The 16,266-nt window shown below is 55.6% G+C and overlaps 1 protein-coding gene and 1 long non-coding RNA gene across 7 annotated transcripts in view; one reads left to right on the top strand and one right to left on the bottom strand.

Moving 5' to 3' along the window:
• The window catches only part of LOC122681696, a 57,996-nt gene that overhangs the window by 9,370 nt on the left and 32,360 nt on the right, over positions 1-16,266 (top strand). The gene's annotated exons all lie outside the window — the stretch shown is intronic.
• Positions 121-15,021, bottom strand: SCRT2 (scratch family transcriptional repressor 2). The gene is made up of 2 exons (XM_043884074.1): positions 13,915-15,021; positions 121-2,831 (listed from the first exon to the last, which is right to left on the bottom strand). The coding sequence occupies exons 1-2, from the start codon at positions 14,045-14,047 to the stop codon at positions 2,047-2,049; spliced, it is 918 nt and encodes a 305-aa protein (XP_043740009.1). The 5' UTR covers positions 14,048-15,021; the 3' UTR covers positions 121-2,046.

Below are 16,266 nucleotides of genomic sequence, written 5' to 3'. Positions count from 1 at the left end.
GTGGATGTCAAGGGACTCCTTGAGCTGTGTGACTGCTGGTGACACCTACAGGCTGGTCAGGCTGGTGGGGGGTGGGGAGGGATTGAGTGGAAAAAAAATCTGGTTGCCTCTTAGATGTCCCCCCACCCCCACTTGTCCCCATCACAAGGTCTAGAGGCACTGATGAGTGGCCAAAGTCCCTTTAATATCCCTGAATTGCCTTACAAGTAATACTGCTGAAGGTGAGGAAGGGATGGGAGTCTGGGGTGGGAGATGGGGGAGGAGAAGGGAGAGCGCCAAGCGCTCATACAAAATATGGCCAAAAGGCTTAGCATGCATGGAAAATTATTGCTGTCGGAAGTTCCTATTTACAGGATCAACACCCTCCATAACTGCTTCTGCATCCCCTCTCCCTCCCCTCATCCCTGCCGCATCCCTTCCCAGGTGGGCCTGGAGCTGAGAAGCCCTAGAGAAGTGCCCCTGCTCCGGGGGATGGGGGGATGGAGGTCCAGGCTCCACCCTCATTTGCGGCTTAGGGAAGAGGGGGGAGGGTCAGAGATTCTGGGACTCCTGCCCCCGAGCTGGGCGCCTAGAGATGGGGCAGAGGCGTGTGCTTAAAGCAGAGGGGACAAGGGCCCGCGAGCATGGAGGTGTGTGCTTCGGTCCTCGCCCGGGCATGCAAAAGCGTGGCGGGGGAGGTAGTGGCGGCCAACGAGGGGGCTGCTGGGAGCCCCGGCCCCTCTGCCCGGGAGAGTTGCATAGACTTGGCGGGAGGGAGCGCTCCTCCCGGGGAGCGGAGCGAGCGGGCCGGAAGCCCCAGCGGGTCCGGGGCTCAGTCGGTCCCTGGAACTTGGGGTTCCTCAAGAAGAGGAATGAATAGGAAACATATCGGGGAGGCTCCTCTTTCCGGTCTCCCTGCAGTGGGAATAGAAGGCTCAGGAGGGCGGGGACCTGCCCCAAGACTGACCTCCTGATGTCCCCCTCCCCCCAGTTGAGGATCAGCAGGCTATCCCTCCCGTTCTCACGCCCCCTTCCCCAGCAAGTTCAGGCTCTGATGAGGGTAGGGCTTCTCCCCACTCCCCGAAATGGGGTGTGTTGGGTGGGGGGACAGCCTTCTATGGCCTTTGCTGTCCCTCTCCTTGACTGGCTCCCTGACCTCCCAGTCCAGCTGGGGAAGCCAGACCATTACTGGGTGAGGGCAAGAGATTAATTAGAATAATAAATAAATAAATACACAAATAAATACACTGGAGAGGCCCAGTCGGATGGGGAGAAGGGCATTTGTGAGGTGCCCCAGACCTCCCCCAACAGATAAAGAGGGTACCTGTAGTCCTGTGGGTAGGGAAAGTGCTCAGAGAATCTGCTGGAGAGGCTGGAAGCCCAAGGAGGGGCTATCCCAGGGTGCGAGAGGGGCTACATTAGGGGGCCGAGCCCTGAACTGACCCTCATGTCTGCCCCAGGTCAGGTGAACTCAGAGGGTTGAGAGCTGCTAGTGGGATGAGGGGTCTGGAGAGAGTAGGGGGTGGTAATGAGTGAGAAGGTCCCCCAGAGGATGAGGAAGGTGGTGTGTGAATGGCTAGACTAAGGCCAAGGTAAGGGCAGGGGGATCTGGGACAGACTGAATTAGATTCCTAAGGCCTGCGTCCTGGTGTGGATGGGAAATCCATGGCAGGCATGAGAGTCAACGGAAGATTTAAGCCTTAAGAGTCGGGGGCTCCAGTAGAGAACCGGCCTGAAACGCAGTTGGGAAGGGAGAGTAAAGGTCTGCAAGTTAGAAGGGGAGAGCTGCAGGGTCTGGACAGGAGAAAATTCCGGCTAGGGGGCCCGGCAAAGGTGCGGACCTGGTGCCTGAGTTGGGAGCCTTGAGGGCACGGACAGCGGGTCAAGGTCCGAATCTTGGTAGCCGGTAAGGACGAGGCGGGTCGGGATGTACTTGGGGAAGACAGTGGCGGAAGCGAGTTTTGGGTTTGGGGGTCGGAGAGAGAAGTTCCGGTCTGGGAGTAGGGTCCCCACGAGGGCCGTGGGCAGGGGGATGCAGCTGGGGGACCCGGGGGCGCGGTGGGCGGCTCAGCTGGTGGGGCCGGCGGGCGGCGGCGGCGGGGGTGGCTCGGCCCCCTTGACGCAGGCGGCCTCGCAGTGCTTGTGGAGGTAGGACTTGAGCGCGAAGCTCTTGTCGCACTGGCGGCAGCGGTAGTGCTTGAAGGCCGAGTGCGTCTGCATGTGCGCGCGCAGGTTGGAGCGGTCGGCGAAGGCCTTGCCGCAGTGCGCGCAGCCGAAGGGCTTCTCGCCGGTGTGCGAGCGCATGTGGCCCTGCAGCAGCCAGGGCCGCGAGAAGGCCTTGCCGCACACGCCGCACTTGTGGCGCAGGTTGTGCGTGAGCACATGCATGGCCAGCGCGGGCATGGACACGTACGCCTTGCCGCACGTCGGGCACTTGCGCGCCAGCTGGCTGTCCAGGCTGCGGTGCGTCTGCTTGTGGCGGCTCAGGTTCGACGACGTGGCGTACGTCTTGCCGCACTCGGCGCACGCGTGCCGGTGCCCGCCGCCAGCCGGCGTCCCCGCGCGCCCCGCGCGCCCCGCGCCGTTCCCGGCGTCCCCCGCGCCGCCCGCGTCCCCGCTGCGCCGCCGCCGCGAGCGCCCGTCCGAGATGAAGAAGGCGTCCATGGAATAGCTGTCGGTCACGGCCGCCTCCCCGCGGAAGTAGCGCGCCGACAGGCTGGACTGAGGGCTCTCGGGGTCGCTGTACTCTTCCGGGGCCGCCGGCGGGTACGCGGGCTCGGCCGGCGCCAGCTCCAGGCCTGGCTTCTGGTCCGCATCGTAGCTGCTGGGGGGCAGGCAGTGCGGGGCGTAACCTGGAGGGGATGAGACAAGGGCGGGGAAGGTGAAGCGCCCAGGAGGCGACCCCGTGGCCTCTCTTTGGGAACTGAAGTTCGCTTGTATAGCAGCAGTCGCCATCCTGCTTCTGTGCTTCTGGGGTCAGGATGCCCGGGTTCAGATCCTAACTCCGTGGGCCGCAATAAAAATCACCCACCTCCATCCTTGTGGAGCACGGTGGGGTTGAATTCTACTGACTTGGTGTTGACTATCTTCTTAAGTGCTCAAGGACACGCAGGGAAGGTATTGTTGTGTAGTCTGGACAGAGAGAGAAACTGAGGTATATAGTCTAAGCCCACAAGTATTTGGTGGAGCCGGGATCCAAACCTTGGCAGCCTGATGCCAAAACCCAGGCTTTCTTTATTCCAGCAGCATTCTGTCATTCGAGTCCTTTGACTTATCTGAATCTTAGCTTCCTCATTTGCAAAATGGAGCTTATGATCGGACACTCCTTCCCAGGGACTTTGGAAGGACTGAGTAAAGTGACGAAAAGAGCCGTGCATTAATTGTTCCTGTGCACCAAGCTCCGCCTCCATGCTTTACTCTGGTTAACTCATTTAGTCATCACTGACCCTATGGAGTAGATCCTGTTTTAACTCCCATTTTACATATAAGGAAGTAAAGAAAGAGCACACAGTAATTGCTGTATAAATGTTAGCTCTTACAATTATGCTTTTTTACTTGCTTGAAAAAGCGACTTCACTGAAGATTATTTAATTGTCTGCCCCTCGCCCCCCACCAGACAGTGAGCTTCTCAGGGTGAAATCTGTGTGCCCAGCACGTGCCTGGCTCAAAGGAGGTGTACAAAGAATAGACATTGCATGAACGAATCACAGTCCTGTTAAACCCACCTCCCAGGGTTGCTGGGGGATTTAAAAGAGGTCAAGTATGTGGCATGTAATAAATGCTCCAAGAAGGGCATGTCCTTGTAACTTGCTCCCAAGCCCGTTTTGCTCCCTGCTCCACTGGAAGCCTTCTGGAGTCCCCTTGTGAGATTCATCCCCCTTCTGAGCCCCTCCTTCCTCTCTAGAGTTGGATCAGAAATCCTGTCCATTTCAGGGTCTAGTGACTGTTGGGTGGGTGGGCTGGCACTCTCCCAGGGCATTCTACAGGGGCTTTCCAAGGGTAGGGACCACCCTGATTTGACTCAGCTTCCCTGGGCCTTGCCTGGTCCCAGCACCCTCCCTGAGGGCCCTGGGACCTGGGCTCCCAGGAGAGTTTCTGGCAGATATTACACAAACTTACGAAACTGGCCCTGAAATACCAATTATTTCCCTTGTCCTTTGATTGCAAAAAACAGTGGGGGTTAGGCTTCTTTACCCGGAGTAGCAAAGCAGGAAATATGACCCTCCACCACCCCCAGCATCCTTGATTCAAATGAGCAGGTGGAAGAGGGCTTTGTAAGCAGGGAAATGGTTTCAGAACATTCATCCCTTGAAACAACCTGCCTGCTTCAGCCTTTGTGCTTTTGCCTCTCTTCTGGCCTTTGGGATGGTCACAGGGTGAAGTCTGTGCAGAAGGCACCCCGGCCCAGAAAGTGTACCTTTATTTTTTAACCCTGTCCCTTCAGCTGCCCAGCAGGGACCTCTACACACAATGACTGGGGGTTGTGGAGGTGGGAGACTCAGTAGGGAGGGCACTGGTCAGATGCAGAGAGGGCAGTGGTGGTGGCAGTTTTATAATGGGGCGGGTTTGCAGCCTCTCAGCACCCCATTCTCCCCTGCTGTCTGCCTTTCATCTGGAGGTTCCCCTTCCTCCCACTCCAGGAATCAGGCCTGGTACTAAAGCCCCCAAAACTTTCAAGGAGTGTTGTTTCAGACTGAGTCAAATACCTGTTAGGCATGCCTAGATACCCTCTTTCTTCTGTGTTTCTTCCCATTGTGATTATTGATGGTAATGATAATACTAGCTGATATTTACTGAGCACTTACTAAGTACATGGCAACCCACTCCAGCATTCTAGCCTGGGAAATCCATGGACAGAGGAGCCTGGTGGGCTACAGTCCATGGGGTAGCAAAGAGTCGGACACGACTGAGCAACTGAAGAAGATACTAAGTACCAGGCTCTGTGCTAACTGCTTCACTCCCGTCACCTTGCTGAATCACCACAAAAGTACTTGTGTTACAGATAAGGAAACTGAGATGCAGAGTGGTGGTGGTACTTGCTCAGGGTGGGACAAGAGTTGGAACCCACTGCACTGCTCCTCTTCCACACGCTGGGAGGAGGGAGCATGGCTGGGTTGTTCATCTACTGGCAGAGCCCCAGCTAGTGAGCACTTGATAAGTATTTGTGAAATGGGTGGTGAATGGGTGATGAAGATTTGCCAGGCCAGCCTCAATCCCTAGTGGAGCAGGGTCTGCCAGGACCATTCTGTCTACCAGATCTTGGGACAACTTGATTTCCTGACACTGATTCTAGCTGGGTGACCTACAGCAAGTTGTACGTCTTCTTGCGTCTCTGCTCTGTTCTCTGGGTATGGGGATAGTATAGAATCCATTTGGAGGGGGTCACTGATCATGTGACCTTGGATGTGCTATTATTAAGGAATGATGGCATATTGGTTAAGAGCACAATTTTGGTACCAGACTACCAGGATTGAGTTCCAACTTTACTATTCCTGGCTGTGTGATCTTAGACAAAGTGTTTGACCCCTCTATGCCTCTGTTTCCCCAGCTGTGAAATAGGGGAAAATAAAAGCACCTAACTCACACAGTTTGTAGTACAGAGTCCATGAATAAACAAACAATAAGTGAAAAGTGAACAAATAAAAACCAACATTCCCAGAGCACTTTTGTGTCTGATACTGTTTAAAGGTTTTACACACGAATGCATCCCACCCTCATGGCTCTGAGGTTGGTACCATCTTACAGATGAGGAAACTGAGGCATGAAGTAGTTGTTAAGCAACATGCCCAGGGTTGTGCAGCTAGTAACTTAGAGCCAGGATTCCAACCCAGTGCCTGGCGTGATACATGTTGGCTGTTACTCTGAACAATAACAGTCTCCCCAGGTGGGTTTCCGTGCTGGAAACCCACAGTTTTCTTGGCATCTGCACAGACACATCTTGCACCTCCAACCTGGGCCACTGTTTCCTCACCCAAGATGTGTAGGTTCTGGCTCACGCTCTGATGAGAAAACTGGTGATCCAGAAAATTGGTAGCAGCTCAATGGTCTGGGTAGTCCTTGCCCTAGCGGGACTCTTTCTGTGGTGCCCTCCGGTGGTGAATTTTAGTACTGCAGCACTCCCTCCTGTTGCTGGGGATCTCTATATAGAAATACTGGCACCTCAAAGGCTGAGCCTCTGCTTAGGGACAGATGCGGAATTGCCTCCCGGTCAGGAATTGTGGGGCCAGACATGGTGGCTAGCAGCTGCGGAGTTTGGCATGAGTTGTGGGGTGGGAGTTGAGGGTTGCATGAGAGTTTATGTGGTCGTCTTGGTGGAGGTGGTTCTAACTTGCTTTGTGATCATGATCAGGTTGCCTAACCTCTCTGGACTCTGTCTTTACCTGTAGAAGGTTGAGTGAAATGCTCGAAAGACCCTTGTTGCATCGTGGCCGAACGGACCCCTCAATGATGCCAATTGTCCTGTCCCCTATCCCCCAATCCCTATCAGCTCCATCGCATTCTCAGACTCACAGACCTCTCCCTAGCTATGTGACCTTGAAAGTGAAAGTGAAATTTGCTCAGTCATGTCCGACTCTTTGTGACCCCATGGACTATACAGTCCATGGAATTCTCCAGGCCAGAATACTGGAGTGGGTAGCTGTTCCCTTCTCCAGGGGATCTTCCCAACCCAGGGATCAAACCCAGGTCTCCCGCATTGCAGGCGGATTCTTTACCAGCTGAGCCAACAGGGAAGCCCATCTGACTTTGGGCAAGTTATTAAACCTTTTTGTGCTGCATCTGGATAAAGGAACTTATAAAAGGACTGACTGAATTAATGGTGTACAATGCTTAGTACAATGCCTGGCACACAGTAGACTCTCAAGCTGTTATTTAATTGTCATTATTATCCTACATTTTCTAGTGGTACCCTCTAATCTGCTAAAGAGTGAAGGGGACACACGTGGGTCATCTCAGGCTGCTGTGTTACCTTGGGCAAACCACCTCACCTCTCTGGACCTCAACCCTGCAGAATCCTTTAGGACACTATTAGAGGCAGTGCTTTTCTGACTCAGTGCATGGAACTTACACAGGTTTTAGATGCCTCCCTCTGTCCTACAGGTGATCATAGAAGGATGAGTTACCTGTCTCCCTGCCGACAGGGTGAGATAGGCCTCTCTTGTTTGGAAACAGACAGAGGCAGGGAGGGCCAGGGACCCAGGGAGACACGACTGACTCTTTTACTCATATTCCATCTGTGTGACCATGGGTAAGTCACAAAGCCTCTCTGGGCTCCAGTGCCCCATTTGAGGGACAGAACAGAGCCCCTCCAGTCGCATGGGGCTATAAGGAAGGCTCAGAAACACTTAGGAGAAGCGGAGATGTCATGTACATCACCCGAGAATGACTTTTGATTTTCCCTGCTCAAGAGTTTTGATACTTTAGACTGAAGGTCCAGAATACATTTTAAAAAATTTTTGCAAGGGAATTTTATGAGTAATCTGGTGCTGGGCATTTCACATTGTCTCTTCCAGTTGTCTGACCCCCTGGGATGAGGTGGGGGAACCTCTGAGAAGCACTGCTGCTTCCAGCTGCTGTTGTGCCCACCCCCTGTGCCAGGCACTGCGCTAAGCCCGGAGGCCTGGAGAGGGCAGAGGAGTTGCTCAAGGTCACTGGAGGAGGAGTAAGGCTTGAAATCCTCCAGAATTTGTGTTTTCTCCCCCCAAACCCCTGAGCAGGCATGGAGACCTGTTGAGGGAGGGAAGATTTTCAGTTGGTGGGAGGCAGGGGTGGTGAGTTTCTTCACCACCTCGTTGGCCCGTGTCTGGTGTAATGACGGCGTATTGGGGGTGGGGCGAAGCTATTCTTCTACAAAATGCACCAGCCCTTTGTAAACCTTTGTAAATAATTAATAAAAGTAATGACTAACCCTGCTTGAGCCCTTACTGTGTACCAGGCACCCTGCTCAGTATTTTACGTTCGTTAGCTCGTGTCTAAGGGAACGTAGCGGCCACTTGCTCCAGTACCCTACCTCTATGGAAGCTGAGGCCCAGAGAGGGGCCTTTGCCAGGTCACAAAGCGAGTTCCCACCAGAGCTAGGCTGGCCCTCTGTCTCCCGGGCCAGTGCTGTTTTTCCCAGTCTCCCTCAGGTTCCCAGTGTCCCAGACCTCCTCCAGGGAATCTCCAGCCCAAATCCCACTTCCCTGTCTCTAGTTGGGTAGAAGAAGAGAGGGCCTAGTGATGGGCCAGCTTCCCAGGTAGCCCACTTTCCCGAGGAGGGCTGGGCCCTGCTAGGTGGGGGTCTGGAGGGGCTGCCGCATGAATATATTTAGAGCTGCGTCTTGCTGTGCCAGGGCCTCGGGCCTTGAGAATCAGCTCCAGCCAGCTGAGCAGAAAGCCAGGTCTGTCAGCAGCAAAGCGGGATAAAAATAGTTTCTCCTGTCTGCTCACAGAGCTGGGCAAAGGGGCTGGTGCCTCCCCCTCCCCTTATTATAGCATCTTTGTTCGCAGTTCCCCGGGCACTGGACCAGAAATGACACCCACCTCCTCCAAGGGCCTGGCAGCTGGTACACCTGCCCACTGGGGAGGGGGCCCCTGAGTCCAGATGAGTGGGGGACAGAGGGGGGTCTGGCCCAACATGTCCAGGGCTGTAGGGTGTGGGGCTCGTGCCCACTGACTCAAACCCAGGCAGTGTTGAGAGCACTCCAGAGCCTCTCCCCACTCTCCCCGCCTCCTGAAATCCCCCATATTCTGGTTTCTCCTGACTGTGACCCAATTCCTGTGGCCCACAGGGAGGTCCACAGCTCTGCAGGAATCAATAGGGAAGATTTTTCAAGGGGTTGTGGAAATAGGCCTGGTGGCTGAGGGTCTGGAGTTGCCCAGCACTGTTGGGTGGAGCAGCCTCCCGCGCCCTCCCAGGCATCTCTGGGGCCCTTTCTGGGCCTCCTTCTGGAGGCCTGGTGTCTTGTATAATGTACATTGTCTCTCTGGGCCCCCTGCTTCCTGCCCTACCCTCTCTGTGCCCCAGAAGAGGCAGAGGGCCCATGCCAACCTCCCTTCTTAGCCAAAGGCTGGCGGCAGCTACTCCATCCCAGGGGAGACCACAGCTGGAAGAAAGCCAAGAGTTCCGGGGCCTCATCTCTCCCAGCAGCATCTCACAGCGCACCCGCCCCCCCGCCGCCCCCAAGAGCACCTCTTGGCTGAGGGGTCCCGGGAACGTGTATGGAGCACCCACCTGGGAGGGGTGATGCAGTGCACCGCTTATGCCCTTGTCATCTCAGGCAAGCCACCTCTCCAACCTCAGCTTCGCTCTGGAGGCTGAAGCTGACCTTCGCCTGCACTCTGCGCTTGCTGCCCTGAGCCCACTCTGTGTGTGCATGCGTGTGTGTTTGGGATGTATAAATTGCTATGCTGCCGTAGGGACTTGATATACTCTCCTGACCTCTATCAGGAGCCAAAATTTGAGACTGTCTGAAGAGTGGACATTCAGCCTGGTTCCTTCATGTCCCCCTTGTGACCCCAGGCTTAAGGGGGGCATGGACCCCAGATTCAGTATCCCATATTCAGTATCCCATCCCTTTTATTGCATATTCCTGCTGACAGATTTTTTAGAAAATAGAATTTTGGGTCCCTGGAAGGCCAGAGCTGAAAGAGATCAAGTTCGACTGCTTTTTTTTGTAAGAGGGAAACTAAGGTTCGGGTAGGGGAAGATTAGTTCAGAGCTTCAGAGGAAGCTGGCTCTAAGACTTGAACTGGCCAGCCTTGAGAATGGACCTGGACATGACCTTGGACTAGAAATTGGATCTGGATCCGGATCTGGATCCTGGAGCATGAATGTTGACTTGAACATGGATTGAAACTTGAACTTGGACATGGATTTGTTTTGAATTTTGAAGTGAGCCTGTAACCTGGGACATTGACCTTGGAACTAGACTTCAGACCTTGTCCTAGAATGAAGGTTGGACATGGACTTTGAACCTGAACCTCTGCCATGTCTCTAAGCTTGACCTTGGACCTGGACCAAGACCAAGATGCCAGGGGCAGAGGTGGTTAAAGAACACTCAGGCGGGCCTGCTGTGCGTCCTTTGACACCTCCACGGCCCTCTCTGAGCTCCCTCTGCCAAGGGACTGGGGATACCCTTTTGCATCCCTGCACCCCAAATAGACTTTCTAAAGTATGGGGTAGACGTGTGGCAATTGGGGACTTTGAGCAGATTCCCAGGCCCAGACTGGGGCGACTCCTTGGCGCCATCAGAAGGAGTGAGCGGAAGCGGGTGCTGGTATAATGTGGTCAACTAGAGAAGCCCATGGGCAGAAGTAGGAGCGCTTCCTCAGCTGCTGGGGAGGCTTAATGTAGCTGCGGAGGGCAGACAACTGCGTTATTGGATTGGCATTGATCCCTCATCTGCCTCAGTCGGATGTACTCTGAAGGAGTATGAGGGCAGGACGTGGTGGGGGTTAAGAGGATGGAGGACCTGGCATCCAGCTGGAGTTCAGAGTTAGGGTGTGTGGAGAGGTCGATACTCCGGGGGCAGTGAAGATGTCTGTGGGTCCATGGAGACCACTGGTGTGCAGCTGGGTGGGCAGCTTCCTTCTCTCAGATGGATGAGTCCCTAGCGTTCCCCAGGATGGGGCCCAGGCCTGGGAAGGGGGAAGTTTGATGGAGTTGGATGATGAGGTTCTGAGAGGGTTGGGAGGATGTGAATTGCCATCTCACTGAGGGACTGAATCTGTGCTTAGAGTCACCCAGGGGAAAGGAGGGGAAGGGAGGGCTCCACGGAGGCAGAAAGCAGTGGAGAAGCAAGAGGGGGAGAAAAGAGGCATTACGTTGGAGAGGATGGTGAAATTAGATCTGCTCTCCCTTCTTTGGGGAGCGCTGCAGAGAAACATGGAACTTGCCCCATTGTGGGGCTTCTTCCCTATTTAGGTGCATTCAGGGGGAGCCTGGAGCCCAGATGTACCTGCCACACCCTCTGCCGGGCCTACAGAGGCTGCTGGTGTGTGTGTGTGTGTGTGTATGTCTGTGTGTGTGTGTGTGTGTGTGTGTGTAGGAGGAGGAGTCCCCCAGGAATTCTCCAGCACTCCCAAGCTTTCCCTGGGCTGGGGGTACTCTTTAATTTGGGGTCTTGCATCTTCATCAGTCAGGAGCCTGTGGTTCCCCTGACCTCCACATTCACAGGCTCCCTTCCTGCCCACCACCCCCATCCCAGATTCCCCTCCCATTGGTCTCCCTGACCCTGCAGCCGTTGTTGCTGCAGGAATGGCTTGTAAGAGGATCTTTCTAATAACTGGAACTATCTCCAGCCCCAGGCTCTCCCCCTTTCCCTCCCTCCTTTCTCCTTCCCCCCTCCTCCTCTCCCTCACTCTCCTCACCTCCCCCCTCCTCTCTTTCTCCTTGTTTACCCAGCACACTTACACACGCTGGGAGAGAAAAACGTCGGCTCAGCAATTTTTCACACTTCCCTCAAACGCTCAGCAAGGTTATTTCCGGCAGAGCGGAGACAACGGACCACTAGATGCCGGCAGGCTCTCCGAGGACCCCCAGCACCCCTACCCACCCGTGGGATGCGGGAGCCTTCATTTCCCAGTCTGGCCACACCCCAGGGATGGAAGAGGCACCCCCCCCCACCCAGCCCCATCACAGAATAAGGCAGACTCTGTGTTTCCCAGCCATACTCAGGCTTGAAGGGTCACCCCTTGGTCTCTGGCACTAACCATTTACTGCAGATGCTGCCAGGGCAGCCAGGTCAGAGTACCTGTCCTCGGCCCTGGGCTGCCTGCAGAGACTGACGCCAAGAAAAGTGCTTGGCCTCAGAAACTCTGCCACCCTCAGCCAGACATCGGATGGTAAATGGAGCCCTACAGAAACCCTGACAATGGCCCCCTGCATTCTGTTAGACCCTCATCGTCATCTCCAATGCCTCCCACCCCACACTTGACCTTCACAGAAACTCAGCTTGTCAAAGTTGGAAGGATGCTTAGATCATGCCATCCAAATTCTTTCACTGTGAGGAGATGGAGAATCAGAGAAGGAAAGGCACTTGCCCAAGGTCACATAGCAAGTCAGAGACCTACAGCCCAGGCCTCCCAGAGTTCCAGGCCAGATATCAGACTGTCAGGACAACCTCACAATTCCCCAGAAGGAGCTGGTCTGGAGCCCTTTAGGGTAAGGGCCAAGGACAGGGTGGTTCTAGGGGGTTAAAGCTGGTAGAACATCCCTGCTGATGGCTTGGCCCTTACCTCGCTTCCCACTATTTGCTCAGAGGCTCCTTTCAAAGCTTTTTTGGACTGAATTCAAGGCAAGGCATTCCTGCCTCCCTCCCGAGGAACAGTCTGCAGTTTTGGCTGTGTGCGAGAAATTCTCTGGGCTTCTCTGGGTTTCCTCAGCTGGCCTGGGACAGGACCAAGGGGCCCTCAGTGGGCAGGAACCCAGGGCTTTGTGTCCGTCCTCCAAGGGATCCACATCTCAGGCTTGCAGGCATTTCCATTTCTACCGAGGTCCTCAGCCCTGGCATGGCCCCAGGTCCACCCTCTGTCCTGCCAGCACTCAGATAAGCCCAGCCATACCCCTGGGATTCAGTCCTCAACCCCCAGAGCCCCTGGGGTCAAGAAGAGGACAGTAGAATAAGAAACGTGGGGCAAAGAAAAGGGGGTTGGTTCTCTTGGGGATCTGGGGGAGGTCAGGGGGTGAGGGGCTGGAGCTGTATCCCTGTTTGCTCCCTAATTTCTTTGACCTTGATGAGGTCACAGAGCATTTTACCCAGCGCCCTCTTGCTACCTGGCTTGGCGGAGTGATGGAATGTGGGCGAAGTGCTTGGAAATCCCTGAGGCAGAAGCTCCCACCCTCCTGCCTTTGCCATCTCAGCTACCTCCTCATCTTCAGCCCTTTCTTTTCTCCTTTTTCTCTCCTCTCCTCTTTCCTTCCCACTTACACACATATGCACGCACACACATACAACACACACGCACACCCCAAAGCTGATGCCACATGTGATGTCAGATTTCTTACTGCCAAAGGGATGCCTCCTCTTCAGACACCTGTCCTGGTGGGGACCATCAGAGGAGAACCCTTTTGTGATCCCCCTGATGGGGGATGGGGTCCACAGAAACAGTCTCTGATTTTTCCCCACAACCTCCAGAGATCACCCCTTTTTGGGCCTGAACGACCTCTCTTGTCCCCCAAACCCTTGTCACTATAGGAACTTGCTCTGAAAAGAAATAGAGTGTGTTGGGGGTGGGGGACTGACAAGAAACAGCAGTTCTGGCTCTAGAGGGGAGTGAGAAGCTGGAGGGGGGGAAGGGGGTGCGACCCAGGAGACCAAGAGCCACCTTGGGGGAACCCCTCCTCGAAATTCCCTCTTCCTCTCAGTCCCCAGGACAGGCCCAGCCTTTGGCAGGCATGTGGCTGAGGGTAACAAAAGAGTTGCTGAGAGAGGGGGCTGAGAAGACTTGTCTGGCATCACCAGGGGGAGCAGGCTTGAAGGGAAAGAGCGTGCCCCCAGCTACCCCTAGGGAGCCAGCCCTCTCTCCCCAGGGACTGGTGGTCCAGGCCAGTTTACCTTCCCCATCAAGAGAGCACTCTCGAACAACCAGCCTCCTTCCCTCAACCAGGAGGAGGGGACCCTTAGAACGCCGTGTGCATTAGCCCCCCAGCACTAACCCTTAATGGACACCACTCTCTCTCACCATCCCTCACTCCAGTACCAACCTAGGGCCACAACTTTCAAAGTCCAGGCTGACGCTCACTCAGCGGCGGGATGGGCCGACCCTGCGACTTCCCCTTTGTACGAACCTGGCCCTCGCCCCGCCTGCCCGGCCCTCGGGAAGCCCAGGAGGCGCACACAGCCAGGGAAATCTCCTCCCGGGGTTCCCTGCCGCGCGCACCCCTCCTCGTGGCCCGAGTTGGGGAGGGCCCGAACTCCCCTCCCCTCTTCTTCCCCCGCGCCGGGTCCCACTCACCGTTGTCCCCGGAAGGCCCCCGGGCTCCAGGCAGTACGTAGGCGGTCTCCAAGGGGTGATAGGTGGGGGCCGGCACCCCGCTGCACTGGAAGCCGTCGCCTTTGATCTTCTTTACCAGGAAGGAGCGGGGCATGGTGCGACTGGCGTGGGACTCGGCGGGGGCACTTGCGAGGGGCCCTGGTCGGGGGGAGGAGGCCAGCCGGGCGCGATTGGCTGTCTGCGCGGGGTTTCAGCACTGGACAGCTCCCAGCGGGCGGGCGGGCGGGCAGCAGCGCGGAGCCGGCACCGGTGGCGGCGGCCCCGGCTGTAGCTCTGGCTCCCGCTCGGGCTTGGCGGCGGCGGCGGCGGCGGCGGCGGCGGCTCTCAGACAGGCGATCGCTGGAGCTGTGCTCAGCACTCCGGCTGCCGGCTTTATATGGGACGCAGGCTGGAGGAGATCAGGTGGTCCCCAGCAATGGAACTGTTCAGCGCTCTAATCCATCAAATGTCCCCCAGGACAATCGCTCCGCACACGTTCCCCTGAACCGGCGGCGGTGGGGGCAGGCCAGGCGCAGGGAGCCTGGGCAGGCAGGAGGGGAGAAAGTGAGGGCGAGAAAAGCAGAGATAGAGAGAGACGGAGAAAGGGGGGCGGGGGGGGGGGGAACAAGGGGGAGAGAGAGAGCGGAGATGAGATACACAGAGAAAGACAGAAAGAGACATACAGAAAAAGAGAGATACATACACAGTGAAAGAGATAGAAATAGGAGCAGAGACCAAGATAAGGACAAAAAGACACGACAGAGAGAGAGAGAGAGCGAGCGAGCGAGAGAGAAAGGCAGAGACGAAGAGAAGTAACAACACACACCCACGGGAGAAAAAGAGACCTCCAGATACACAAAAAGAAAGCACCCCAGGGATGCAAAGAAAGGGGAAGAGAAATGCAAGACAGAAGGAGAGAGGAGAGGAGGTAGAACGGTCTGAGCAGGCGGGGTTCAGGCACATGGGGACACAAGGAAGGGAATGCAGAGAAGAGTGTGAGCTCGACAGCGGCAGACCCCCGCCTGCCTCCAGCCCCCTCCCCGTCCCCTAGTTTTGAAGGGGCCCGTTTGGACACTCAGCTTTAACTAGGGGAAGTCATCCCCCCTCCCCAGCTTGGCCTCCCACTGAAGCTTCCTGTTGGGTTTGGGGTTCAACTTTCTTCTTCCAGAACTGATGAGGGGAGCAAGTCCCCCATGCTGATGCCCAGCCTAGCTCAGCCAGTCCTGTTCCGGTGCCTAGCTCAGGCGGGCGCTGCAAGAGGAAGTGAAAATCGTCCAGTAATTAATTTCCCTGCTGCCGGGGGGTGGTGGTTTTGACACATCCGAGGCTGTGTCTTTCCCTGAAGCGGGGAGCAGACAATAGAGACACGTGGACTGGGAAGGGAGAGGGGGGAAGGGAGGGGGAGCGGGGCTCCCGCTGGAACTCTTTGCAGGTCAGCTCCTTTGTCTCCAGGAGGATCTCAGCAGACCCCCCCCCCCCCCCATCCAGCCAAAACCTAGGGGAGCTCCCATATCTGGGTAGGACCAAGGAGCAGGAGAATGCAACCCCCTGCCCAGAGAGGCTGCTTGGCAAAGTGCCATGGTGGTGGGCCGGCCTTAGCAAGTATGTGATGGCCAGAGCACAAGAGTCCCGGAATCAGACTCTAGGAATGTCAAGATCTCATTGGTTAACAGCATTCTGTTTATGGGATGCTAGACTGATGGAGTGGGGTTGTGCTTTTGGGACTGGGTCATCTAATACCAGTTGGGAGACTAAGACCCTTGAAGACTAGGAGAGGCTGCAGAGGTGCCCAGGGTCCCACAGGGAGTCAGCAGAAATGTCCAGAGACTCCAGTGGTCCTTTGGGACCTCATGCAAATTGTGAGGTGTTGCTTAGAAATCTTAGAATAAAATTTGGACCCCCTGATCTTGCCAAGGTCCTGAATGATATGGGGGGTCCTGCCCACCTTCTCAGAGATATTGTCCCACATTTTGCCCTCTGGGACTTTTTTTAACCTCAGTCACAGAGAGTTGAGGTGACCACACCCCCGGGCTCATGACGCACTCAGTATTCCCTATTCCAGCCACACAAGCTGACTTCTCATCTTGCAGACTTACTGCTCTCTCCTTGGCCTCTACTCTGGTTCTTCTTTTCAGAGGAACCCTGCATTGGCATAGCTGAGGCATCACTTCTTCTGGGAAGTGTCCCTGACTTCCTACATGGTAGACTAGGCCAGCTTGCCCATTGGCCCCTGAGCTGTGTGACTCTGTCCTGTGTTTGGCTCAGCATACTCTTGCAACATGCAGTAGGATATCCCAGCTCCTCTACTTACTAACCATAAGATCTTAAGCAAGT

This window comes from Cervus elaphus, chromosome 23, assembly GCF_910594005.1.
Source record: "Cervus elaphus chromosome 23, mCerEla1.1, whole genome shotgun sequence".
Classification (NCBI taxonomy): domain Eukaryota; kingdom Metazoa; phylum Chordata; class Mammalia; order Artiodactyla; family Cervidae; genus Cervus; species Cervus elaphus.
Note: the sequence above shows the minus strand (reverse complement) of the source record. Positions and strands in the feature narration are given on the sequence as shown.